Source organism: Nannizzia gypsea, genomic scaffold (genome assembly GCF_000150975.2).
Source record: "Nannizzia gypsea CBS 118893 supercont1.3 genomic scaffold, whole genome shotgun sequence".
Taxonomy (NCBI): Eukaryota; Fungi; Ascomycota; class Eurotiomycetes; order Onygenales; family Arthrodermataceae; genus Nannizzia; species Nannizzia gypsea.
Window position 1 is genome coordinate 2,483,930 of NW_003345199.1, and position 19,840 is coordinate 2,503,769.

The 19,840-nt window shown below is 48.4% G+C and overlaps 8 protein-coding genes across 8 annotated transcripts; 2 read left to right on the forward strand and 6 right to left on the reverse strand.

The window, feature by feature from the left end:
* Positions 1-616: 616 nt before the first annotated feature.
* On the reverse strand, positions 617-1,585 carry MGYG_04372 (hypothetical protein; the record flags this gene model as incomplete). The annotated part of the gene is made up of 4 exons (XM_003174147.1): positions 617-797; positions 849-926; positions 980-1,288; positions 1,356-1,585. 4 exons carry the CDS (start codon positions 1,583-1,585, stop codon positions 617-619), a joined length of 798 nt encoding a protein of 265 aa, XP_003174195.1.
* Positions 1,586-2,611: 1,026 nt separating this feature from the next.
* On the forward strand, positions 2,612-4,501 carry MGYG_04373 (hypothetical protein; the record flags this gene model as incomplete). The annotated part of the gene is made up of 2 exons (XM_003174148.1): positions 2,612-3,176; positions 3,237-4,501. The coding sequence occupies 2 exons, from the start codon at positions 2,612-2,614 to the stop codon at positions 4,499-4,501; spliced, it is 1,830 nt and encodes a 609-aa protein (XP_003174196.1).
* A 2,043-nt stretch (positions 4,502-6,544) lies between these two features.
* MGYG_04374 (hypothetical protein) lies at positions 6,545-6,847 on the reverse strand (the record flags this gene model as incomplete). The annotated part of the gene is made up of 1 exon (XM_003174149.1): positions 6,545-6,847. The coding sequence occupies one exon, from the start codon at positions 6,845-6,847 to the stop codon at positions 6,545-6,547; it is 303 nt and encodes a 100-aa protein (XP_003174197.1).
* Positions 6,848-7,457: 610 nt separating this feature from the next.
* Positions 7,458-9,063, forward strand: MGYG_04375 (WSC domain-containing protein; the record flags this gene model as incomplete). Its single annotated transcript, XM_003174150.1, has 3 exons — positions 7,458-7,629; positions 7,698-7,854; positions 7,917-9,063. The coding sequence occupies 3 exons, from the start codon at positions 7,458-7,460 to the stop codon at positions 9,061-9,063; spliced, it is 1,476 nt and encodes a 491-aa protein (XP_003174198.1).
* A 635-nt stretch (positions 9,064-9,698) lies between these two features.
* On the reverse strand, positions 9,699-10,610 carry MGYG_04376 (2,5-dichloro-2,5-cyclohexadiene-1,4-diol dehydrogenase; the record flags this gene model as incomplete). Its single annotated transcript, XM_003174151.1, has 3 exons — positions 9,699-10,169; positions 10,246-10,493; positions 10,559-10,610. The coding sequence occupies 3 exons, from the start codon at positions 10,608-10,610 to the stop codon at positions 9,699-9,701; spliced, it is 771 nt and encodes a 256-aa protein (XP_003174199.1).
* A 1,285-nt stretch (positions 10,611-11,895) lies between these two features.
* Positions 11,896-14,279, reverse strand: MGYG_04377 (amino acid permease; the record flags this gene model as incomplete). The annotated part of the gene is made up of 11 exons (XM_003174152.1): positions 11,896-12,044; positions 12,129-12,534; positions 12,592-12,714; positions 12,777-13,120; positions 13,178-13,298; positions 13,355-13,389; positions 13,457-13,647; positions 13,749-13,824; positions 13,883-13,931; positions 14,044-14,064; positions 14,193-14,279. 11 exons carry the CDS (start codon positions 14,277-14,279, stop codon positions 11,896-11,898), a joined length of 1,602 nt encoding a protein of 533 aa, XP_003174200.1.
* A 1,118-nt stretch (positions 14,280-15,397) lies between these two features.
* MGYG_04378 (hypothetical protein) lies at positions 15,398-17,440 on the reverse strand (the record flags this gene model as incomplete). The annotated part of the gene is made up of 1 exon (XM_003174153.1): positions 15,398-17,440. The coding sequence occupies one exon, from the start codon at positions 17,438-17,440 to the stop codon at positions 15,398-15,400; it is 2,043 nt and encodes a 680-aa protein (XP_003174201.1).
* Positions 17,441-19,089: 1,649 nt separating this feature from the next.
* On the reverse strand, positions 19,090-19,581 carry MGYG_04379 (hypothetical protein; the record flags this gene model as incomplete). The annotated part of the gene is made up of 2 exons (XM_003174154.1): positions 19,090-19,354; positions 19,559-19,581. 2 exons carry the CDS (start codon positions 19,579-19,581, stop codon positions 19,090-19,092), a joined length of 288 nt encoding a protein of 95 aa, XP_003174202.1.
* Between the last annotated feature and the right edge of the window lie 259 nt (positions 19,582-19,840).

The following is a 19,840-nucleotide window of genomic DNA, read 5'->3' on the forward strand; positions in this document are numbered from 1 at the left end:
TCCAAGCGAGCTGAAAACTATCAAAGACTATCAAAAGACATCTTCTTACGTATTAATTATCAGATAACTGGTTACAAGGCATTTTTTTAGTTATTCTAGGCCTGCGACTATCTAGGCTGAAGTGTTGATATCTAGTTCCAGCCTTGTCTACGGCCATGTTGCATGAATAGTTAACCAACCGTGCTATAACTAGTGACTACCTAGGCTTCTACAAATAACTTAGGTAGTTAGTACATCGTAAACTCTCAAATGACCTTTCGCTAATCTTCTCACTAAACCTCCAGCTGCTGCTATCTGGACATTTGATTGTAAAGCTATCTAGGAAAACGTCTATCTAACATCCCATAATTCAGCATATGTTGTAGGGAGATGGAAGGAGTTGTATATAGGTGATAATCAAAGGAGATAAAGTGCGTCCTGAGAATGTTAACGGAAGGCGCGAGTGAAGAGAGAAGCGGATGGCATAGTGAAATAGTATAACATTGAATGGACTATGCACTCAAAATTTATTCTGATTGTAAAATGTAAATACCACGCAGCCAAGTAGAAGAGACATTATTAAGATGTATAGGAGAAAGTATATCGATTAGGTACTGTCTGGAAACGCTTTGTACTCTTAGCTGGAGTCGGAGTCGTCATGTTTGTCATAGTCCTGACCACTCATCTCATAGTCTTCAGGCCTCCAGTTCTCAAGCTCCCACCTCACAAAATCTGACCTCCTCACCGGTAGATTCTCTGATGTTGCTTCCTCCTTATCTGACTTTAATATAGACGTGTGTTCGTGGTCAATAAACCAACTATATTATATTAGCATTAGAAACTAATGCCTTAGAGCGAAGGGGGTGTACCATTTATCTTCCACTTCATCGTAGATGATATTTCGAAGACCAGGATCGGTGGCGTGGGCAGAGTATGATATGAGTTCTCTACCACAGGAGGTTAATTTAGGCAGAAAAAGTGGGAATAGGTCTACCTATACCTGTAATCTCTCCGAAATGCCTTCCGTATTTTATCCCTTTTTGGTTTTTCGTAGTCCCAAAAATCAGATAGCACAACTCCAGGACATTTCTCCATAACTAGAATAACAAGGTAACCCTTGGGTACGAGCATGGATATGTCCTGAGAATAGGTAATGGAGTTTAGAAGACGTGGGACTACAGTGCAGCCTTTTTCATTCAAATACTTTAGGGTTCTCAATTCCGTAGATGTTGCGCCGCTGACACCACGTCTCATAGCTTCCTGTGACCGTACGAAGGGATCTGGGTGTGCAGGATATTCTGACGGGACCCTATGAGACCTTTCAATATCTACCCCAGTGTGTGTATCATATTTCAAAAGGGTATTTCATAGCTTACTGCATGCGAACTTTGAGGATGGCTTCTAAACCCACTCGCGGGCCTTCTTGCTGGTGGCAGTGATATACTGCTTGAGACTCCGAAAGAACTATCTCCATCTTTCGATCTGCATAGAAGTCACCACACTTCTCACTAATCTTTTCACCGAATTTCCACTGGCTTCCATCTGGGAATTCGACCATACAGTCCTCAAAGCGGTCACCTATCCATTCTGGTTCATCGCGGCCCATGGTGTACTGTAATAGAAAAGGCCGTACACAGTGTAAAAATAACGGTAATAGGGAGAGACAGCGTGCCCCGAGTATGTTGAATAGAGGAAGAGGGAGATAGTCAAAGGCGCCAAAGAAGTTGCTGCTTGCTTGGTCTTGATGTTGCCTTATTTAGCTAGCCAGTCAGGACGCGAGCTTAAAGTTGGATTATGTAATATTCCATAACCTTACTAGCGCCGGCGCTTAACAAACTGAACTTTCCTCGACTTCAGCCTCTTTCTCGCGCTCCTGGACAATAAGGATGAACTCCTTCCCTCGGGCCGGTTGGTTGCTTTGCCTCAACCTATTATCACAGCTATCCTCTAGGAGCTACACCTACCTAGGTATACCGCCATTCGACGGTATGTTTATTTGGACTTGGATTCAAGAAAATGGTTTTATCAAGATGACAGAATGTTCTAGGTCGAAGTATCACTTCTCTTATGTCATTGATAATAGAAATATTCTTGGATGATACCCTAGGAAATGGTCTCCATTAGTTGGTACTAGCGGGGGCCGTTTCACTTAATTCAATGCATTATACCCCGCTCAGTAGCTATAGATAGGAACTTGCCTTTTACCAACATATATTGACTGGCTCTCCGTTCATACTACTTTTACCAACATACATTGACTGGTTCTCCGTTCCTTTTACTCGCTTTTTAAGCGCTTGTTGTGGGACAAGGCCAAACATCATGCATGCGAAAAGCGCCTAGAATTATTGATTCTTCATGTCCAATCATTACGCGCTGGCCCTTATGACTGCGTAGTATTCATCTTTGGACAGCTCACTGCTCAAAGTTATAAATAAGAGGTATAATTCACTTCTCTCATCGATTCATTCTTCTTCAATACACTTCACCAGTCCACTTCATAAGTCCTCTTCATCAGTCTACTGCATCAATTCACTGCATTTGCTCCCCTTCACCATACATCTATTCCTATTCAAGCAAGTTGCTATCCTATTACCCCCGGAACAAGCCTTGACATAGCTGTCTGTCGCTTACGATGGACGCTCATGATGGACATCAAATACTCTCCCGCGCCCCCCCAGCCCTCTTCACCCACAAAAATTTTCGAACAACCACCGGTGCCCTACATAAGATCTACTACAATGGGAAAGTGATCAAATGGGATTTCACTCAAGCAGCGCTCAAATACTCCAGCAACCGTTCTCTCGATCCAAAAAAAATTTCCACAGAGTCACGGGGGCTATATAGTTTATACCATGAACATTACCTCTGTGGCGACGAACAGTCTGTCTGTGGGCGGTTTGCCCAAAATGTGCTAACACCTGTGACGGCTGTTGCATTTGCGAACAACATTACAACCCGGTTTGGAGATTTCAAAGTCTCCGCCGAATCAAAGGCTAAGAAGAAGCTTATCCCGGATTTTGTTGCTGTGCACTGTACTGCCACAAAAGTAAACGAGCTTTCAGCCAAGGATATTCCTGAGATGATGTTTGTTGGAGAAGCAAAGACGCCTTGGAACCATAATCTCCAGTCAGCTTATAGAGATTATTTTTCTAATGATCCCTCCACCATATCCAAATCCTGGTTAAGACATGCTCTCGGTATGCTTCAATATTCCTCCACTGATAAAGTATCAGGATCGCTAACTCGGACCTTTTAAGGCCAAATTGCACAGTACATGCATCACTACCAAATGAAATACGGCTTCCTCACTACTTATAACGACACAATTTTCATAAAGCAAGGGCCAATAGAGAAAACATCCGAATGGGCCCTTTATATCAGCCCTCCGATTCATTATAGTGCAGTTGCGGACGAAAGCAAAGGCTACCCTGTTGTTACTGTACGGCAATGCATGTACTATCTTATGCGTGCTACCTGCGATGGGGGACACATTGCCCAAAATCCTACCGAACTAGATACATGGGTTGACGATCAAACTCCGCGGGATAGGGTTGAATATTTTACACCTGCCCGAGATACAGTTGAGACGCCCGAGAGACTTCTACATATGATATCCAAGTCCCCTATGTTCCCAAGGAAATCATCTTCCAACATAAACTCCATGGAGCTACACCGAACTTCAAATGGAGACACGTATATGGCAGTCCTTCAGTTTAAGTCGAGCGAGATATTTTCTGAGAAGGGAAAGACCTACGCTGTATTTAACGGTCAAAAGGTTCCTGTACTTTTGAAAGTATATAAATCCGAGTCAAGCGACGATGAGTCACGCGGTCAAATCCCTGCGCCTCTGCAATCTTCTGCGTCTCGAGGACGAAAATCTGACAACACCGCTCCCTCCAAGCCAAGGGTTGCTTTTAACAGGGAATATCGAGATCCTGAACCCATCGATGAAGCCAACTATGGTGACGACTCAGGCTCTGCATCTGCTCCAAATGTTGAGACCCCTACGCGAGGAGCAGCCCAGCGTCAGGGCCACGGCTATCCAGTCTCATCGTCACCTCAACGGCGTCCAGTACCCCCAGTTGGACAACACCAACCCCAGTCTAGAGGCCACCCCGGAGTGCGAGAAACATCCCCTTCACCTTATGCACCATATCCTACGAGCCAATCTCCACCCAGGGTTCTCTCACAGACAAGGGAAACTACCTTACCACATCGGCCACCACCACCACCTGGGCAATACCAATCCTCATCCAGAGATCCGTCTCAGATCCGGGTAGCAAACCCGCCAAATTATCCATCCATGGGATCGAGGCAAGGAGGGTCCCCAGACAGACAAGCTGGGAGAGACGACTCAGGCTCTAAGGATAAAGGGAAAGGGAAAGCTAACACACTCCCCACCAATACCAAAGAGTACAATCTTAGGTCTCATGTAGACAAGAAAGGGGATAGCAGCAAGGACAAAGGTAAGGATAAGGACAATGGAGGCAAATGGGATGTGTTTAACCGTTTTTCCAAATAACGTTGAAATGAGTACGGGCTGGGTCCCAACTCGAGTGACATTTGTTTTCCTTTCCTTTCTTTTTTTTCATTCAGTCAAAAGATAACATTATCCTGCCCATCACTGGTGAAAACTCACCCTGGTTCTTTCCTTTTCTTTTTGTCTTTGTTATTTATTGATTCCTTCGGTCTTTCCCTTGTGTGTGTCAGTGTTTTTTCTATTCTTATGCTTGTTACTTCAACCCCAGGCAGCTACAGAGCCAATAACCCAACCCTCGAAAAGGAATGGATTGTCGACGAGGTCCCAAAGCTCCCAGTTTCCCCCGGGGCCAAAAGATACCGGCCACGACCACTGTGGATGAACAAAGCTCTACAGCACCAGGGCATGGCGGAAAAGGGAAAGAGAATCGAAAGGCCAAAGAAGCGCCCGTTCATCCCGGAAAAATTCGGTCTTTCGTCCCAAGAGGGCACAGCACGTCTACGGTGACTACGGGGGGTTAGCAGTAGTAACTACCTGTATGTAAAGTAAATAAGCGACCTAAAAAATGATGGGCTAAAATTTGTTTCTTCATGTTTCTCTCTCTCAGTTGCTTCCTATGCGCATGTAAGAAATGGTAGTCTCTGCGGCAAGTTCTCAAGATCAAGACGGGCCTATCTATGAATCTGGGATCAAGGCAGTGTGAATCTGAGCCCGACCGCCCAGCCGCCTCTTCATCTTCGATCCCTGGCTTATATTAGTCTTGGATGATGAGAAACGACTGTACGGAGTATGCTATGACACGAGGCAGTTACGCTGAAGATGACAATCATTCAATAATACTTTGCATAACTCCGTCCACTTCGGCTAACCCTAGCCTGATCTGCCGTTGCGTTGCAGGGGCTTGGAGGCTGATTAGCTGACGGTGTGGCTTAAGCCTTAAAGCATGGCGATTAGCTGGGAAGTCGTACGAAGTGCGATGATGGCGGTGGCGGAAAGAAAGTTGGATGGAATACGGAACATCGATGGAAGTTTTGGAAGCTTGCAACGGCAGCCGTTTGCTTGGAAATAGAAAGGCAGGCCGGATAGGAAAGATAACCGTGTGAATGCAGGATTCAGAGGATACCGACGAGATATCCAAAGAAAGGGCAAACAAAAATAGCCCAGCGAAAATTGCCGTATCAGAAGAAACAAACGGTGGTGACGTATCGATTGCCTTGATCACGCCTCGATTGGCCAGAGGTCGTCGTGCATGGTGGAGCAAACGTTGTCATGCAATTAAGGCGAATCCTTCTTAACACGATGACCTGTCCATCCAGCCAGTTTTGGCCTCTTATCGACAGCGCCTATTCTCAGTCGACAGTCCTATTTTTTGTTTCTTCATGCGCATGTGCAGCGAGAGCTCGCTTGCCATGGTCGAGCCAGAGCATGTTATAATAAGGTCGTGGTTACTATTAAAACACCCCGGCCCCCACGTCTCATTGTGGCCCTGGTCTATAGCACACGCCATAAGCTGGCTGGGTACCGGGATAGATTTTTAGCGAGTGTCCATGAATATAATCAATATCTCACTCAAAAAAAGAGTTCAAAAATAAATCCTTCTACTATACTTAAGTATATACCCCTGTCGGAGGAGGGGAAAGGAAGACCGGCAAGCACTTGGCAGGGCGCTATCTCTCTCTCGTTCTCGCACTAAGCCGCGGAGTTCTCCATCCTGGAGTCTCTCATTTTTTGATGTTCCTGGGAGGCAAGGCCATGCTATGGCTGAGCAGCGAGGGGGGAGCGTATAACTGCCGTATTTCACAGAAGATCTCTGGTTCGGATGGAGCCCCCTTTTAACTTAAGCCGTGTCAACCACCCTTTTCACCCGTCGATCCGTCCCGAGGAGTAAAGAAGCGAAGGGAAAGGCTGCAGCCAGCGGGTGTGGTTGACTCTGACACGGCACCCCTGGACGGGAATACAAGGGACCGGGCTGCCATTTGAAAGGGAGGGGGAAAACTCGACTATATGTCATGCATAAAGTATTCGGAACATATCCTCACAGCCAGTCAGTGACGTCTCTGGCATGTCTATGCGCCGGACCAGGGGTCACTCGCCTGGTCCACGACTGTCCACCCCCCTGCGCGCAGGAACAAGGCCTGAGAAATGATACTTCCCGCCCCAGGGGCACGATGCCCGCGAATCGGCGTTGAAGAGACGATCGAGAGGCGTTATTGGGCCAAGGGACACTGCCAACGCAGGAACAGAACCTTCATCTACTATGGCCAGCTCATCGTCCCGTCCGTCTCCGTCTGGCTCACCGTATGTCTGTCTGTCTATCCATCTGTCTGTCTGTATATCTGCCCATCTGGCCATGTGTCGGCCTGTGGTTGTCTGCCGCTTGCCAGCCATCTGTCTCTGTCGTGGCTCTCCTGTGACTGGGTCGCATGTCACCGTCGCCAGTTAATTATATGGAGGGTGTCGCGGTTTTTAATTGAACTGTGTCAGATCGGCGGTTGGGCTGTTTCACTGTTGCCCGCTTTGGGACTAGCGGCGCCAGGGCGTCTTTTTTCTACTTCTTCCTTTGCTTCCTGCGCCCCTCGGGCTTACTCTCCCTCTTTATCAACCATCGCAGGCCCGGCTCTCTTCTGTCTCTCTTTTACTTCTTCTTCTTCTTCTTCCTCTTCTCTTCTTTTCTACTTCGTCTCTCTCTTTCTGTCTCTGTTTATCTGGCAGTGCCGCTTGTTGTCTGGTCTAGCTAGACGTCTACACTCCTTCGCGCGCCGCCTAGTCGTTCCTTTAGTTACCGCACACACACACTACTCTGATATTGACTATCAGAACCACTGTCTTTGCTCGCCTCGATACCAGGGAGAAACGTACATACTGGAGAAACGCCTGGTGTATACACTCATTTGTTGATATACATACATCTACATCTCGACTGGGTCGGGGTCACGAATTCCCTTAGAAAACCCACCATCTAGATCCAAAAAGAACCCGAGGAGGGATTTCGATCACGATGCATTCCGTTCAGTTGACCGCTTTGGCGGCTTCGGTGCTCTCCATGGCTGTTCCAGCCTCTGCGTTCTGGCGTATGCCTTGCCAGGGCCGTCTCGGTCTTGCCAGAATGGACCCCATTGTCAACCCGGGAGAGTTCTCGCCTCACGTCCACACCATTCACGGTGGTAAAAGTACGCTTATTCTACTCCTTACTAGGAAGAAGAGAAGGGACAGAATGAGTTCTAACATGCCGTTTTAGACTTCGATTTCACCGTTACTGGTGACCAGTTGGCTGAGTCCGACTGCACTTCCTGTGCTGTTACCCAGGACAAGTCTCTTTACTGGGTTCCCACCCTCTACTTCCTTCACTCCAATGGAACCGCTGAGCTTGTTGAGCAGCTGGGTGGTACCCTTGTGTATGTTCTGGCGCTACTTCACTCCATTGGTACACAAGGCGCCTGTAACTAACCGTTTCTAGGTACTACCTCCTCTATGGAAAGGATATCAAGGCCTTCCCACGAGGCTTCCGCATGATTTCTGGAGACACTGGGCTCCGCAATTTCCCATTCGAACAGCCTGATCCTCCAAAGTACCAGTGGACCAAAGAGGAGAGTACTCAGACCGCTCTCGGCCAAAAAGCCATCGGCTTCAACTGTCTGAACTACGCTGCCCCGCCAGAGGCCTCCATGTACAGACACACTATCCCCGAACGCCAATTCATTGATAATACCTGTGCGAACGGTCTTCGTCTCGAAATCATGTTCCCATCCTGCTGGGACGGGAAGAACCTCGACTCCAAGGATCACAAGTCCCACGTCGCCTTCCCCAGCGAGATCAACGGCGGCGTCTGCCCTGAGGGCTTCGACACCCGCCTTCCCACTCTCTTCTTCGAGACCATCTGGGTTACTAAGCCTTTCGCCGGCATGGACGGCAAGTTTGTCATCTCCAACGGTGACCCAACTGGTGCCGGATACCACGCTGATTTCATTGACGGATGGGATGATGGTGTGCTCCAGGAGGCTGTCAACACTTGCACTAACGACTCTGGAGTTCTTGAGGACTGCCACGTCTTTAACATCCAGGACCAGGCCAAACAGAACGAGTGCAAGATGAATGTTCCCCCATCCATCAAGGCTGAGGAGTACGAGTTCTGCCCCAACGGTCTGCCCGGTGGTGTCAAAGTCTCTACCGGACCCGGATATGTTGACGGCACCAGCCACCACGCACCCGTTGTCAATGTCCCACAAGTCTCCGTCTCAGTCTCAGTCCCTGGCGGACCAAAGCTTCATGTCCCAACCCCTACCCCCCCAGCCGCCCCAGCTCCTCCTGCTGCTGCCCCAGCTCCTCCATCCGACCAGGCCCCTCCAGCTCCCCCAGCTCCAGTGACCACCCCAAAGCCATCCGATCCACCGGCTCCCCCAGCTCCTTCCGACTGCACTACCACCACTTTCACCAAGGACGGTACTGTATATGAGGTTGCCATCGTCACCAAGACCGTCACCACCACTGTCCAGGCCACCGTTCCCGCAGCCCAGCCCACCCCAGCCAAGAGAGACATGAACCTCCTCCGCCACCATGGCGGCCACAGCCACGGTGGTCACCGTCGCCGTCATGGACGCTTCTAAACTGCCCCATTTCTTTCAATATGGTGGCTATCGTCGGAGTCTTGTTCTTCTTACATTCACACTTTTTTCCTGAGAGAGAGCTGTATTCACGAGAATCAAATCTATCTTCGCTGTGTATCTATTTGCACCGTTGAAACATACTTCTTCTTCCGCCGATAGGGGGGTGTTTTCCTCCCCTTGATTTTCCAAGCCCCTTTTTTATCTTCTGGTCGAGATTGGCAGTCAAAACCGACTCAAGGCCACAGTGCAATGACCTTGTCGCCCAACCAATCAGACTTTTTTGATTTCTTGCTTGATTTGACTTTTTTTTTACATAACATTCGCGTACATATTTATTCGATTCCCCCTCTTTCACCATGTATATGTTCTTTGTTTTTTTGTATGGTGTTACTTGTTTGTTTTATAGCTGGATGGAAAAGAAAAAACAAAGGGCGCAGTTAGTGTGCATTTATGATTCTTTGTATGTGTTACGAAATGAATATGGCTATGGATATAAGACTCGAACATTCTTTATCTGTCTCCATCTTCGTGCGCCGTTACTTATTTTATGGCTTTTACAAGTCAACAAAGAAAAAGAAAACCATTCACTCGCTCATTGATCTCTCCAACAATAAGCCATTCAATCAACCACCCAATCAAATACATTTGCCCCCATCGACGACAAAATCTCCACCATTAATAAACTTCGCCTCATCAGAGCCAAGATACAAACACATGTTGGCAATGTCCTCTGCCTCCGCCAACCTCCCCAAAGGCACATTATCAATAAACTTCTGTCGATTCTCGGGGGTATCGGGTATACCAGTGAACATCTCAAACAGACCTGTTCCCGAAAGCAACGGACACACATTATTCACTCGGACCTGATACTTGCCGTACTCCGCCGCCAGACCCTTGGTAGCATTTGACACTGCTCCCTTCGACGCATTGTACCATACCAAACCCGGACGGGGTCGTTGGGCACCCGTCGAAGAGATATTAATCATCGACCCGCCATGTCCTTGCTTGATTAGGATCGGGATAAACAGTTGAGAGGCAAGGAAGATGCTCTTCACATTAACGTTGAACACACGTTCGAATTCCTCCATGGTAACTTCGGCGGACGGCTAGAGTGTTTGTTATCGTTAATAAAACCATCTACCCATTGAATGAGTTCGACGCTATTGAGAAGTACGACAATACCTTATTCTTATATGTTGTCCCAGCATTGTTCACAAGAATGTCCACCTTACCGTGCTTCGATACCGCATGGTCTAGAACCGCCTTCCAGTCTTCGGAGCAAGTTACGTCCATCTTCTGGAAGCTGATGCTAGAGGGATTGCTGGAGACTACTTTCTCGCCTCCCTCGACGTTAATGTCGCCTATTATGACCTTTGCGCCTTCCTGGGCATATCGTATGGCTATTGCAGCGCCAAAGCCGGATCCGCCGCCTAGTTAGTTGGATGATGTTAGCATTGAGTGCTCGATTGTATAGGCGTGGTGGGTGGGTGGTTACCGGTTACGATGGCTACTTTATTCGCTAGTCTGGAGCCCTGTGGTTGGGACATGATTGATTAAGCTGTGAGGTAGTGAAGTATTTTAATCAAGGTGAAGAAGCTGGATAGAGGACTTTACGTCTTAATAGCCTACTTAATAGTGGTCGTTCTATAGTTTGCGGGGAAGTATGCAGCTAGCCGCGGGCCGCGGGTAAACACCGGCTGTGGCGCCAGGTACTCCCGCGCCCCTTTTGATAGTTAACCGCCACGAACGCCGAACCTCAGCCCATCGAGATGAGCAACTATTTAGAAGAATCCTCTAGCAATTTAGAAGTTTGGTATCTACATGTTGGTCATTGAACGTGATGGTGAGTAGCCCTTTTGCATGGGTCGACTTCCTAATTATATTTCCTGTCGAAGTCGAAGGAAGCCCGCCGGCTGTATGTCCGGGCTCGCTACTGGGCTGGATCCGACAACTACCCATCATGGCAGAGAACTTTCCTCATCTCATCTAGTAGAAGCGGTTTTTATTCTGTTGAACTTATAACATGCTCTCTCGCAAATCTCATCAAAGGCTCTTCGCTGCTGGTGAAAAGCTTGGGACCTCTCAGCAGGTACTCCGTATACCCCAAGCAATCTACTGCTGAAGAATACATACCTGGCTTCATCTATCGGAATCAGGTACGATGAACGGGTATAGACGGTCAACTTTGAACCTATTTTATCCGAGACAGCCGTGCATTTCACGATGCAGATTGAAGTGCTCGAGGGGATCCCCGTGGGGATACTATATACCAAACTGGCCCTCAACCTGGACTCCTTCACATTGTGCTCCGTGGTATCACTCAAGGATATATTAAACCACCGCTTGATGGAGAAAACTTTGAGTGGAGAATATGGAGAGCTAGCCGTTATATCCGCCTCCTAGATGGCAAAAATGCAGCTATGCCTGCCCTTGTTATTCGTTTTAGCCAAGGACGGCTATATGTATTCCGGATCTCCCTAGAGCTAGAGCATGGACCAAGCCGTGTGTACCAAGAAAGGAGTTGATGAGTCTACGGAGTAGTTGAGATTTTCTTGCGAACCCGGCGTTACGAACGGGCGTTCTGAAACAGTGGGACGAATATTCTCCTTTTCCGCGATCTAGGAACTAGCATATTATTTTTTGGGCGTCATATACAATTAGATTACATATATATGTATATACATATATTATCACATTCTTCCATCATTACTTTTCTGTATATCCATTTCTTTTGTCCCTTTAAATTTTATTTTCTAATATCCTTCTCTTCCTTTTTAGAAATGCAGTGGTGGATGGATCACTTCTTGCTTTTGAAACGAAGCTAGCAGCAGCTCACTGCTTTACTTCCGTACTCACAAGATCCTGGGGTTGCCCCTCAACAAATCTGGAGATACGTGCACTCGGGAACCAGGATTCCTCTGGGATGACCCAGTAGGATATTAATGCAATAATCGTGACACCGGCTAGGATTATAGGAGCATCTGCGTGGGGTCAAGTATCAGATACAGTTCCCCAACTTGAAATGGCAGGAGCGGGAAAAAAAGAAATAAAGAAAGAAAACTTACAATTTAATGTCTGTCCAGTGACAGGGAAAATGTAAGGCGAAAATAGAATGGCGACGACCCATCCGTTCCAAAAGATTCCGATGATCTGAAACGGTTTACTGAGAACTCCCAGGCTCCATCTTGGCTTGGGGAATTTCTTCGGGGTGAGGAAGACGCGTCCAAAACAGATCAAGCCATATGCAGCTGCGGAGGGAACTCCGGCGGCTGAAACTAGAGATGTGAATGCAACGTTTGATGGGAGGATGGTGCATGTTACTAATGAAGCAACACCCCAGACTACCTTGATAGCGTTATAGGGCTGGCCTGATGGAGAAACACGAGAGACCCAACTGGAGAATGGGAGGACGCCATCACGGGCAACGGCAAAAACAAGTCTTGATGCAGCTACGATGGCAATAGTGGTATTCTGGATGACGTTAGGGTATGGGTCGTGTGGTTTGGGAATTGGAAATGGGATACGTACAAACCAGTAGGTGATGACGCACACCACATTCATAATAATATGGGCTCGCTGGCCTAGCACAACGGCATAGAGAGGGACGAAGGGCTGAGGAGATCCGAATGAAAACAGTGTCTGAGGGTCGGGCTATCAAACAGCACCCCGTTAGCAGCCAATTTTCTATATATCAAATAGCAAGGTATACTCACCGCACAGAACAAGAATAGAACGATTGTGCAGGCAGCTCCAATTCCACTGACTACAGTACTCCAGAAGATACCCCTGGCCGCAGTTAAAGAAGCATTCTTGGTCTCTTCAGCAATATGGCCTGAAGCATCAAATCCAATCAGAATTCCAGCAGTAGCAAGATAAGATAGGCACCAATTCCAGCCAGCCGGAGCACCGGTGCCGTTATAGGTAGCTAAGAATGCTTCATGGGGAGTGCGGAAACCCCAGGTATTATGAGCGCCGATTGGCAGCCAGATGACGTTCATCAAAAAATCTAAAACAACAAAGGTAGACGAGAGGTAGAAGACATATCTGAACATCCGTGCTGCAAAATATATCAGCTCTGAATGCAAATGGGGTCCCAATCAAGGGGAGGTCTTACGAGGGAGGAAATTGACTATGGCTGCAATAGCAAGCAAGGCCTCAGTGCATATCCATTGGACGGCCCTGAATTTGATATCATCGACATTTTTGGGGAAATCAACGTTGAATACAGTCAATTCCTACATTCAAACAGTGTCAGCTACTGTGTTGATCACTCGGGTATCAATGGACATACGGATAAAATGTAGTTTACAGCTGATTGCGTGTTGCCTATGAAGATCAGTCAGTGAACCAGACTCTTGCAAAGAAAAAAAAAAAGGTGATAGTAGCTACGTACTGGCGCAGAAGGTCGTCCATGCCGTGGTACTCCACCAAGCAACGACGAACCCAAGCAGTCGTCCATACTTGGGACCGCCAGCTTCAGCAGCCCAGAGGTATATTGAGCCAGCAGACGGCAAAGCAGAACAGATCTCCGCAATGACTGACGCAGTGATCCCAGTGAAGACAGCGGTAATCAAGTAATTAGTCCTATCAACCAGGTCAATAATAGCTATTCCAGGTTTCATAATATCCCCGCATACAAGCAACCAGTTAAGGTATGCAGTTATGCAGCAGATGCATAGACTCACCAATAAGCCAAGTTTCCACCAGCTGCAATGCCGGTGCTGAATGTCACTCGTACTCCGCCAACGAAGTACAGTGCAGCTATAACGCATGTGTTAGCAACGAGTCTCTGTATTTCGACGAGATTCTTCCATCTTACCGAACGTCGTTGCGAAACTCTCCAGAAACGTGTACGTGCGGTGCAGGACCTAAATCGATAGTACGCCCGAATCAATCTCCATGAACCTCCGTGGTGGATTAGAAGCAGAGAGATGGGCGATGGATCTCCATCTTGGTATGGGGTCATGAAATCGTCCATACCGGTTTATACCCAAGTGTTTCCTACATATGGCTGGTCAGTTATGCGATGATGAAACGGCAAGACGACAGCAAATCCCCACACATCCTCGCGGTAGTACGGAGGACGAAGGTAGAGCAAAGGGACCAAGGGGATCAAACACCGGCCATACCAGGAGCGCCGTGTCTGAGAGGGCGTCCTTCTCCTGGCTGCCTCTCTCGACTTCGGCTTGGCTTGTTTCTGCGCTCGGGGGCGTCATGCTGGATGAAGACCTCGCTATCCACCTGCGCTTCGAAAAAAACCCACCGGAAGGATCCAATCGGCGGAAGGTGATATATATAGAATAGAAATAAAAATACTGGATGTCAACTCCGAACACACGGGCGAGGTTATACTTGATTTGATATCAGGTAATGGGGTGTGATATGCATCCGAGTGGCCAAACTTCCATCAGCGCACACAGAAAAGATAGTTATATGATTATTTTGACCGGACAAGCAACAACCATGCAAAAAAGGCAAAAGGAAGAAGCGAATAAAGAGCTTTACCTTTGCCGGCAGATGCGCTAACTAGTTGGCCGTTGGTTTGTTAGTAATTTAGTTATATTTAACCAGAATTATTTTACCGGTGAAAACTTTGACTGGCGGATCCGCCTCGGATGCAACCGCCGTTGCATAACGAGTCAAGAAGCTCAGCTGCGAAAGCTTTCTTTTGCCTTTGTTTTTGCCCAATGATGGATGCCATGGCGATGTCGTGGGGAGCCATCTCGGCTGAGGCGTTACAGGGATGAATGGATGGACGGAGAAAGTTGGTAGAGTCGGAGGATTCTTGAGCGCTGACTGACGCAGCTCAAGTCGATCTTTGTTATTAGAACTAGCTATTGTCTGGTAGATTATGTCGAATAATGCCGGTAGAATGAAGCAGTTATTCAAAACGGCTGTATGTGCAAGTGTAAATGAAACGAGGTAAAGACTGTAGAGAAGAGGAAAGACCAGGGATGTATATATCCGAAGAACCCAAACATAGGAAAAGGAGTGAAGTGATGAAGAGAAAAGACAAGAAAAAGAGTTGACGGGCAAAGTATATGCTGTTAAAACAAAAGATGAAAGAGGTAGGAAAAGACATTAACAGTGGTCATTATAGATGGGATGGTAAATAGGGGAAGGGGGAAAAAGGGGCAAGCAAAGACGAGACGTAAAGACAAAAGTCCACCCACGGCAAGAATTCCCGATCCTACTTTTTTGTGTATTCTCCCGAAAAAGAGATGAGATGCAAAGAAAATTAGACAAGTAGAGGGTATATATGTAGAAGGAAAGGCAAAGAGACGACACAAAACGACTAGTAAGTAGCTGTGTGTACCGGTGTATATTTTGGGAATTAAGAAGTCGTTGGCAGGGCCACGGACTTCTTCTTCAGAATGGAACCGAGCTTGTTTCCGGCAAGTGACATACTCTCGCTCGTACCCTGGAGCCATTTCATGCTCTTCGACCGAATGTGCGTGCTGCTAGTGTTGTAGTTGCTGCTGGTGCTGCTAGACCTGCCGGTGCTGACGCTTGCCTTCGAGGTAGTGGAATAACGCTTGGATTTTCGTCCTAAGCTACTACCGGGTGCTTTGCTTTGGTAGGGCCCGCCCATGGTGTCTTCGTTAATCGTGTCTTGTGCGCTTGTAAGCATGCTGAGATTCGTGGTTGACATTGTTCGAAGGAACTTGTTGTGGCGGGATAACGGTATGCTGGGTCGGTCGGACATGATGCTACCACAGTCCGATGGGCGACGGTCGCTGTCGGCAATAGTAGCTGGTCGAAGGTTGGACGAGGCTGAAGGGGTCGGCGAGGTTGTTCGGTTTTGGTACTTCTGCGCAATGGCCTTGAGGGATGCGCTGTCGAAGGCCGGAAGGCTGAACTTGCTGGCGTTGCTGGCTATGCTGCTGATGGAGCGGGTGCGGGCTCGAGTGCGAGGGACATTTAGCTGATCTAGTGAATTATTAGGGGGAGGGACCTGCATGGTCCTTGTTTTGCGAAGACCCGGAGACGGTATTGGGTCGGGAACTGGAGAAATAGGCAATCTTTGCAGCGCTGGATGGTGACTATAATTAGATGGTGCAGAGTTATTATATCCTGGAGACGACGGAGGTGAGGCAGGTGTCCATGCCACTTTATTAAAAGTTGGTAGTTTCTCCGTTGCTCGTCGTCGGTGGCCCTGATTTTGTGTTTGTTGGGGCTCAGTCTGTATATTAATATTATTATTATCGTTCTTCTGTGATGATGGTGCTTCAAAATCGGTTGGCGGAGGAGTTTGCTGTTCAAATGCATTTCGTCTTCCGCTTCGTAGCTGATTGGGGACGAGAGAGCGTCGTCGGCCAGTGTCAGAGGGAGCATGCTTGTGCTTCTTGGGCTCAGTGAAGAATTTGGCAGAGTCAGGAGGTGAGGTTGCAGACATGGGCGAGATGGTAGGGCTTGCGTTCATAGCAGCGGACGGGAGTACTGGAGTCGGCTCAGTAGAGATGTATGCTGACCCCCGTCGTGAATCACTCGTCTTGACTTTTAGGTGCTGAAGACTCCTCTTGATGCTGCTGCTCGTGCTAGAATTCCGCTTGAAGGCCGGGTCTGTCCGTTCCAGGGAGACCAAGACACTCTGCTTCTTCTGCTTCTTCTGTGCTCGGGGACTCTGCTCTTCAACCTGCGGTTGGGCCTGGGGCTGAGGTGAGCGGCCAGACCGTGATGGCGGAGGGGAGATAGAGACCAAACTGGGCCTACTCTTGGGCAGATGATATGTTATCGGAGTAGCAACGAAGAAGGACTCGTGGATCGGCCCTCCATCTTGGATGTCGACATCCGTATCATCGCCCAGGTCACTGTCAATGAGACTTTCAGCATCGTACTCCGAGGTTTGATCGGAGTAGATGGGGTCTTCGAATTCTTCCTGTTCGAATATCATGGTTGCTGGCCTTTCCGCTCTAGTTCGTGGTGTTGCAGATGGACTTCTTGATCTGCTGGGGTTTCTCTGTTGTTCATGCTGTTGCAATTGTTCGGGGGAAGTCTGCAGCGGAGGCAGAAGTGTCAATCCACTTATACGCCTGACAGTGTACACCGACGAGCGTTTGGGGACTTCTGTTAGCCCCTGTCGTCGATGTTGCATCTTCTGCTGCTCTTCGGATAGAGGCATGGTCAACTCGAAACTGTCCTCAGCGTGATCTGTCGTCGCACGGCTGCCTATCACAATATCACAGTCTGCATTTGGTGTTGAGAACGACTGATCTTCACGGGTAGCGGGTATATCTAGTTCTGATTCCTCCTCCTCGTCAGACTCGTACCTGGTCTGCGGTATGGGGTGAATAATATGCAGCGATGCAGGCACGGCCGGGATGTTTGCACCCAGCTTCTCGTTAGATATAAGTGAGTGAACTGACGCGGTGGCCATGACGAAAGAAATGTCGGGCGATAGAGGGGGGTGGTGGTGGGAGCCAGTGGGACCAAAGCCACGCAGGGCCTTCCCTGTCCCTAGTTTATGGAGCCGTAGAAGGCCTTGTGGAAGATAGAAAAAAAAAGTAAAGAATGAAATGAAAAAGAAATGATGAAGAAGAGTCCACCGGTCTTGTTCTCTTCTGTTTCTTCTGAGTTCTCCTGTTTATATATCGCCAACCCCTTGAGGTAGATTGGCGAGCTTAAAATGGAGCAGAGATGGCGAACGAACTCGTCAGGCGACCGAGGAAGCCCCTTTTGCCCGAGCAGGGATAAAACGAGTATCGATGGAGCATCCGTAAAGAAGAAGAAGAAGAGCAAGAAGAGGGTAGCCTAGCTTCTGATATGGCAAGATAAAATGTGAACGAAGGAAGGAAGTGTGAGAGAGAGGGAAAGGGGGTGAGACGCCGGCACCGTCTTCACGCACACTTTTCCAGCGGCAGCATCGGGACGAAGCGAGAGTAAGTAGCAGTCAAGAAGAGCGCGAGTGTATCAAACTGGCTCATAAGTAAGATTAAGAGTGAGCGAAAGGGTTAAAATTGGTTTGAAACATGCGACTTATATCAAGTGGTCGGGTCGACAGGGGACTTCTCCGGGTTTGATCCTTTTTTGGCTCACAGGAATGATCGACGAACGGAAAGTATACTCTTCGTTCTTGTCGTCTGTCTCTCTTGATCGCTGGAGCATGTATGTATATCTATCTGTTCTTCGGGGGTACCTTGGTGTTCCTCCGTTGGTGGGTAGCTTATACTGAGGCACGGAGTATCCGTACAGGACTGTGAGTACGGTGTGATCAAATTGGTGTACGGAGTAGATGCTCCTCATATATCGGCTCTGATGCTGCTAGGTGGCGGACCAAATTGACAAGACGAAGTAGTTTTAGCTCCAGGGACAGGGACAGGAAGGAACAGGAGCCGAAAACAAAAGGGTCATAACGCAAGTATATAGTTACGGGCCAGCATATATGAGCTCAAGGTCTCTCAAGGGGAGAAAACTGCATCCGCTCCCGCGCACTTCCTCCTCTGCATTGCATGCACACACACACTCCATGGCGGGGATTTGGACGAGTGGGGATCCAGAGGTTCAGCGCAATTTTATATACCGCGACCGAAAGAAAGATTCATGCATGCATGCACTTTGATGCAAATGCAAGCGCACAGCCCTTGTCTAGCCTGCTAGATGGAGCCCCTTGACTGGGTGACCAACTGGCTCAGCAGTTGGTGATTGGACCACGGCCGTCCCCTGGGACAGAGAAGAGCAGAGGATCAAATTAGTTAGAGTTGGCTCAAGAGAGAGAGCAAAGCAAGATGAGCGGAAAAAGCGCCACCGAACGGTGTACAGAGAGTACGGAGTGCTTAGATTGCTGGTTGGCTGGCTGGCTGGTATGGCAGCTGGTAGTGTAACTTATGCTCTATGTTTAGTTATCATCGACGAGGTCATGCGGAAGATTGAGATGAGAGAAGAAAAGGTAACAGCGAGCGTTTTGCTATCTCTGCAAGCGAGCTGCGCATTTTCTCAACGGGGACTGGCGAAACGTGCGGAATATGCGAGGCGAATACGGGCAGAGATAGGTCATCTCACCATTTAGTCCAACCGGTTTTAGCTGACTTATTTAGACTGGCTTGTCAGGCCCGCCGTACCGCCCTTTGCCTTTTGCCTTTTGCCTTTTGGATACCTGTGGGATACTCCGTATATGCTTATTCTGCAGACAAGCCTGCCCAGCGCCAGGTACAGCCGATGTCCCCTGAGACCGAGCACCAAACAGACACACACCCATGGAGAACGAGACAGCAGAACAGCAGCAAGAGCTCTTTGGTCAGACATGCCCCTGGCATCGATGAGACAAGCCGATTCCCTGCACGTTGCACTGGGGCTAAAACGGCATGGATGGTGAGTTAGTTCGTTCGTCCAAGAGAGCAAGGTCACTCTTCTTCGAGAAAGGCCATCTCCGGCTTGGCTGGTGTGTCGGGGAGAACGGGTTTCCACTTGATAATGGGGGCCTGGAGACTTGAATAATCTCGAGGCAGAGTCGCTTAGGGTGAAGATTACTCCGTTGTGCGGTGCCTGTACGGAGTACCTGTCAGTCATCTCGGAAGACATGATTGTCTAAGCCGTGGCTGCATCGCATTGCTGGCTTCAATGGTGCTCGACAAGGTGTCTTCTCGCTGTCTTGCCACGTTAACGTCATCCTCCTTTCTTTTTCCTCTCTCGCTCCTATCAAGCAGATGGAGTAGAGAGTTACGGAGTGCTTTGTATCTGATAATTCACTGATAGTGCCGTGTATGGTGTGCGGTAGTTCCCCGTACTATATGCCATCGATCAGCGCCCATCTTCTGAGGATGACAAAACTCGGTGAAGC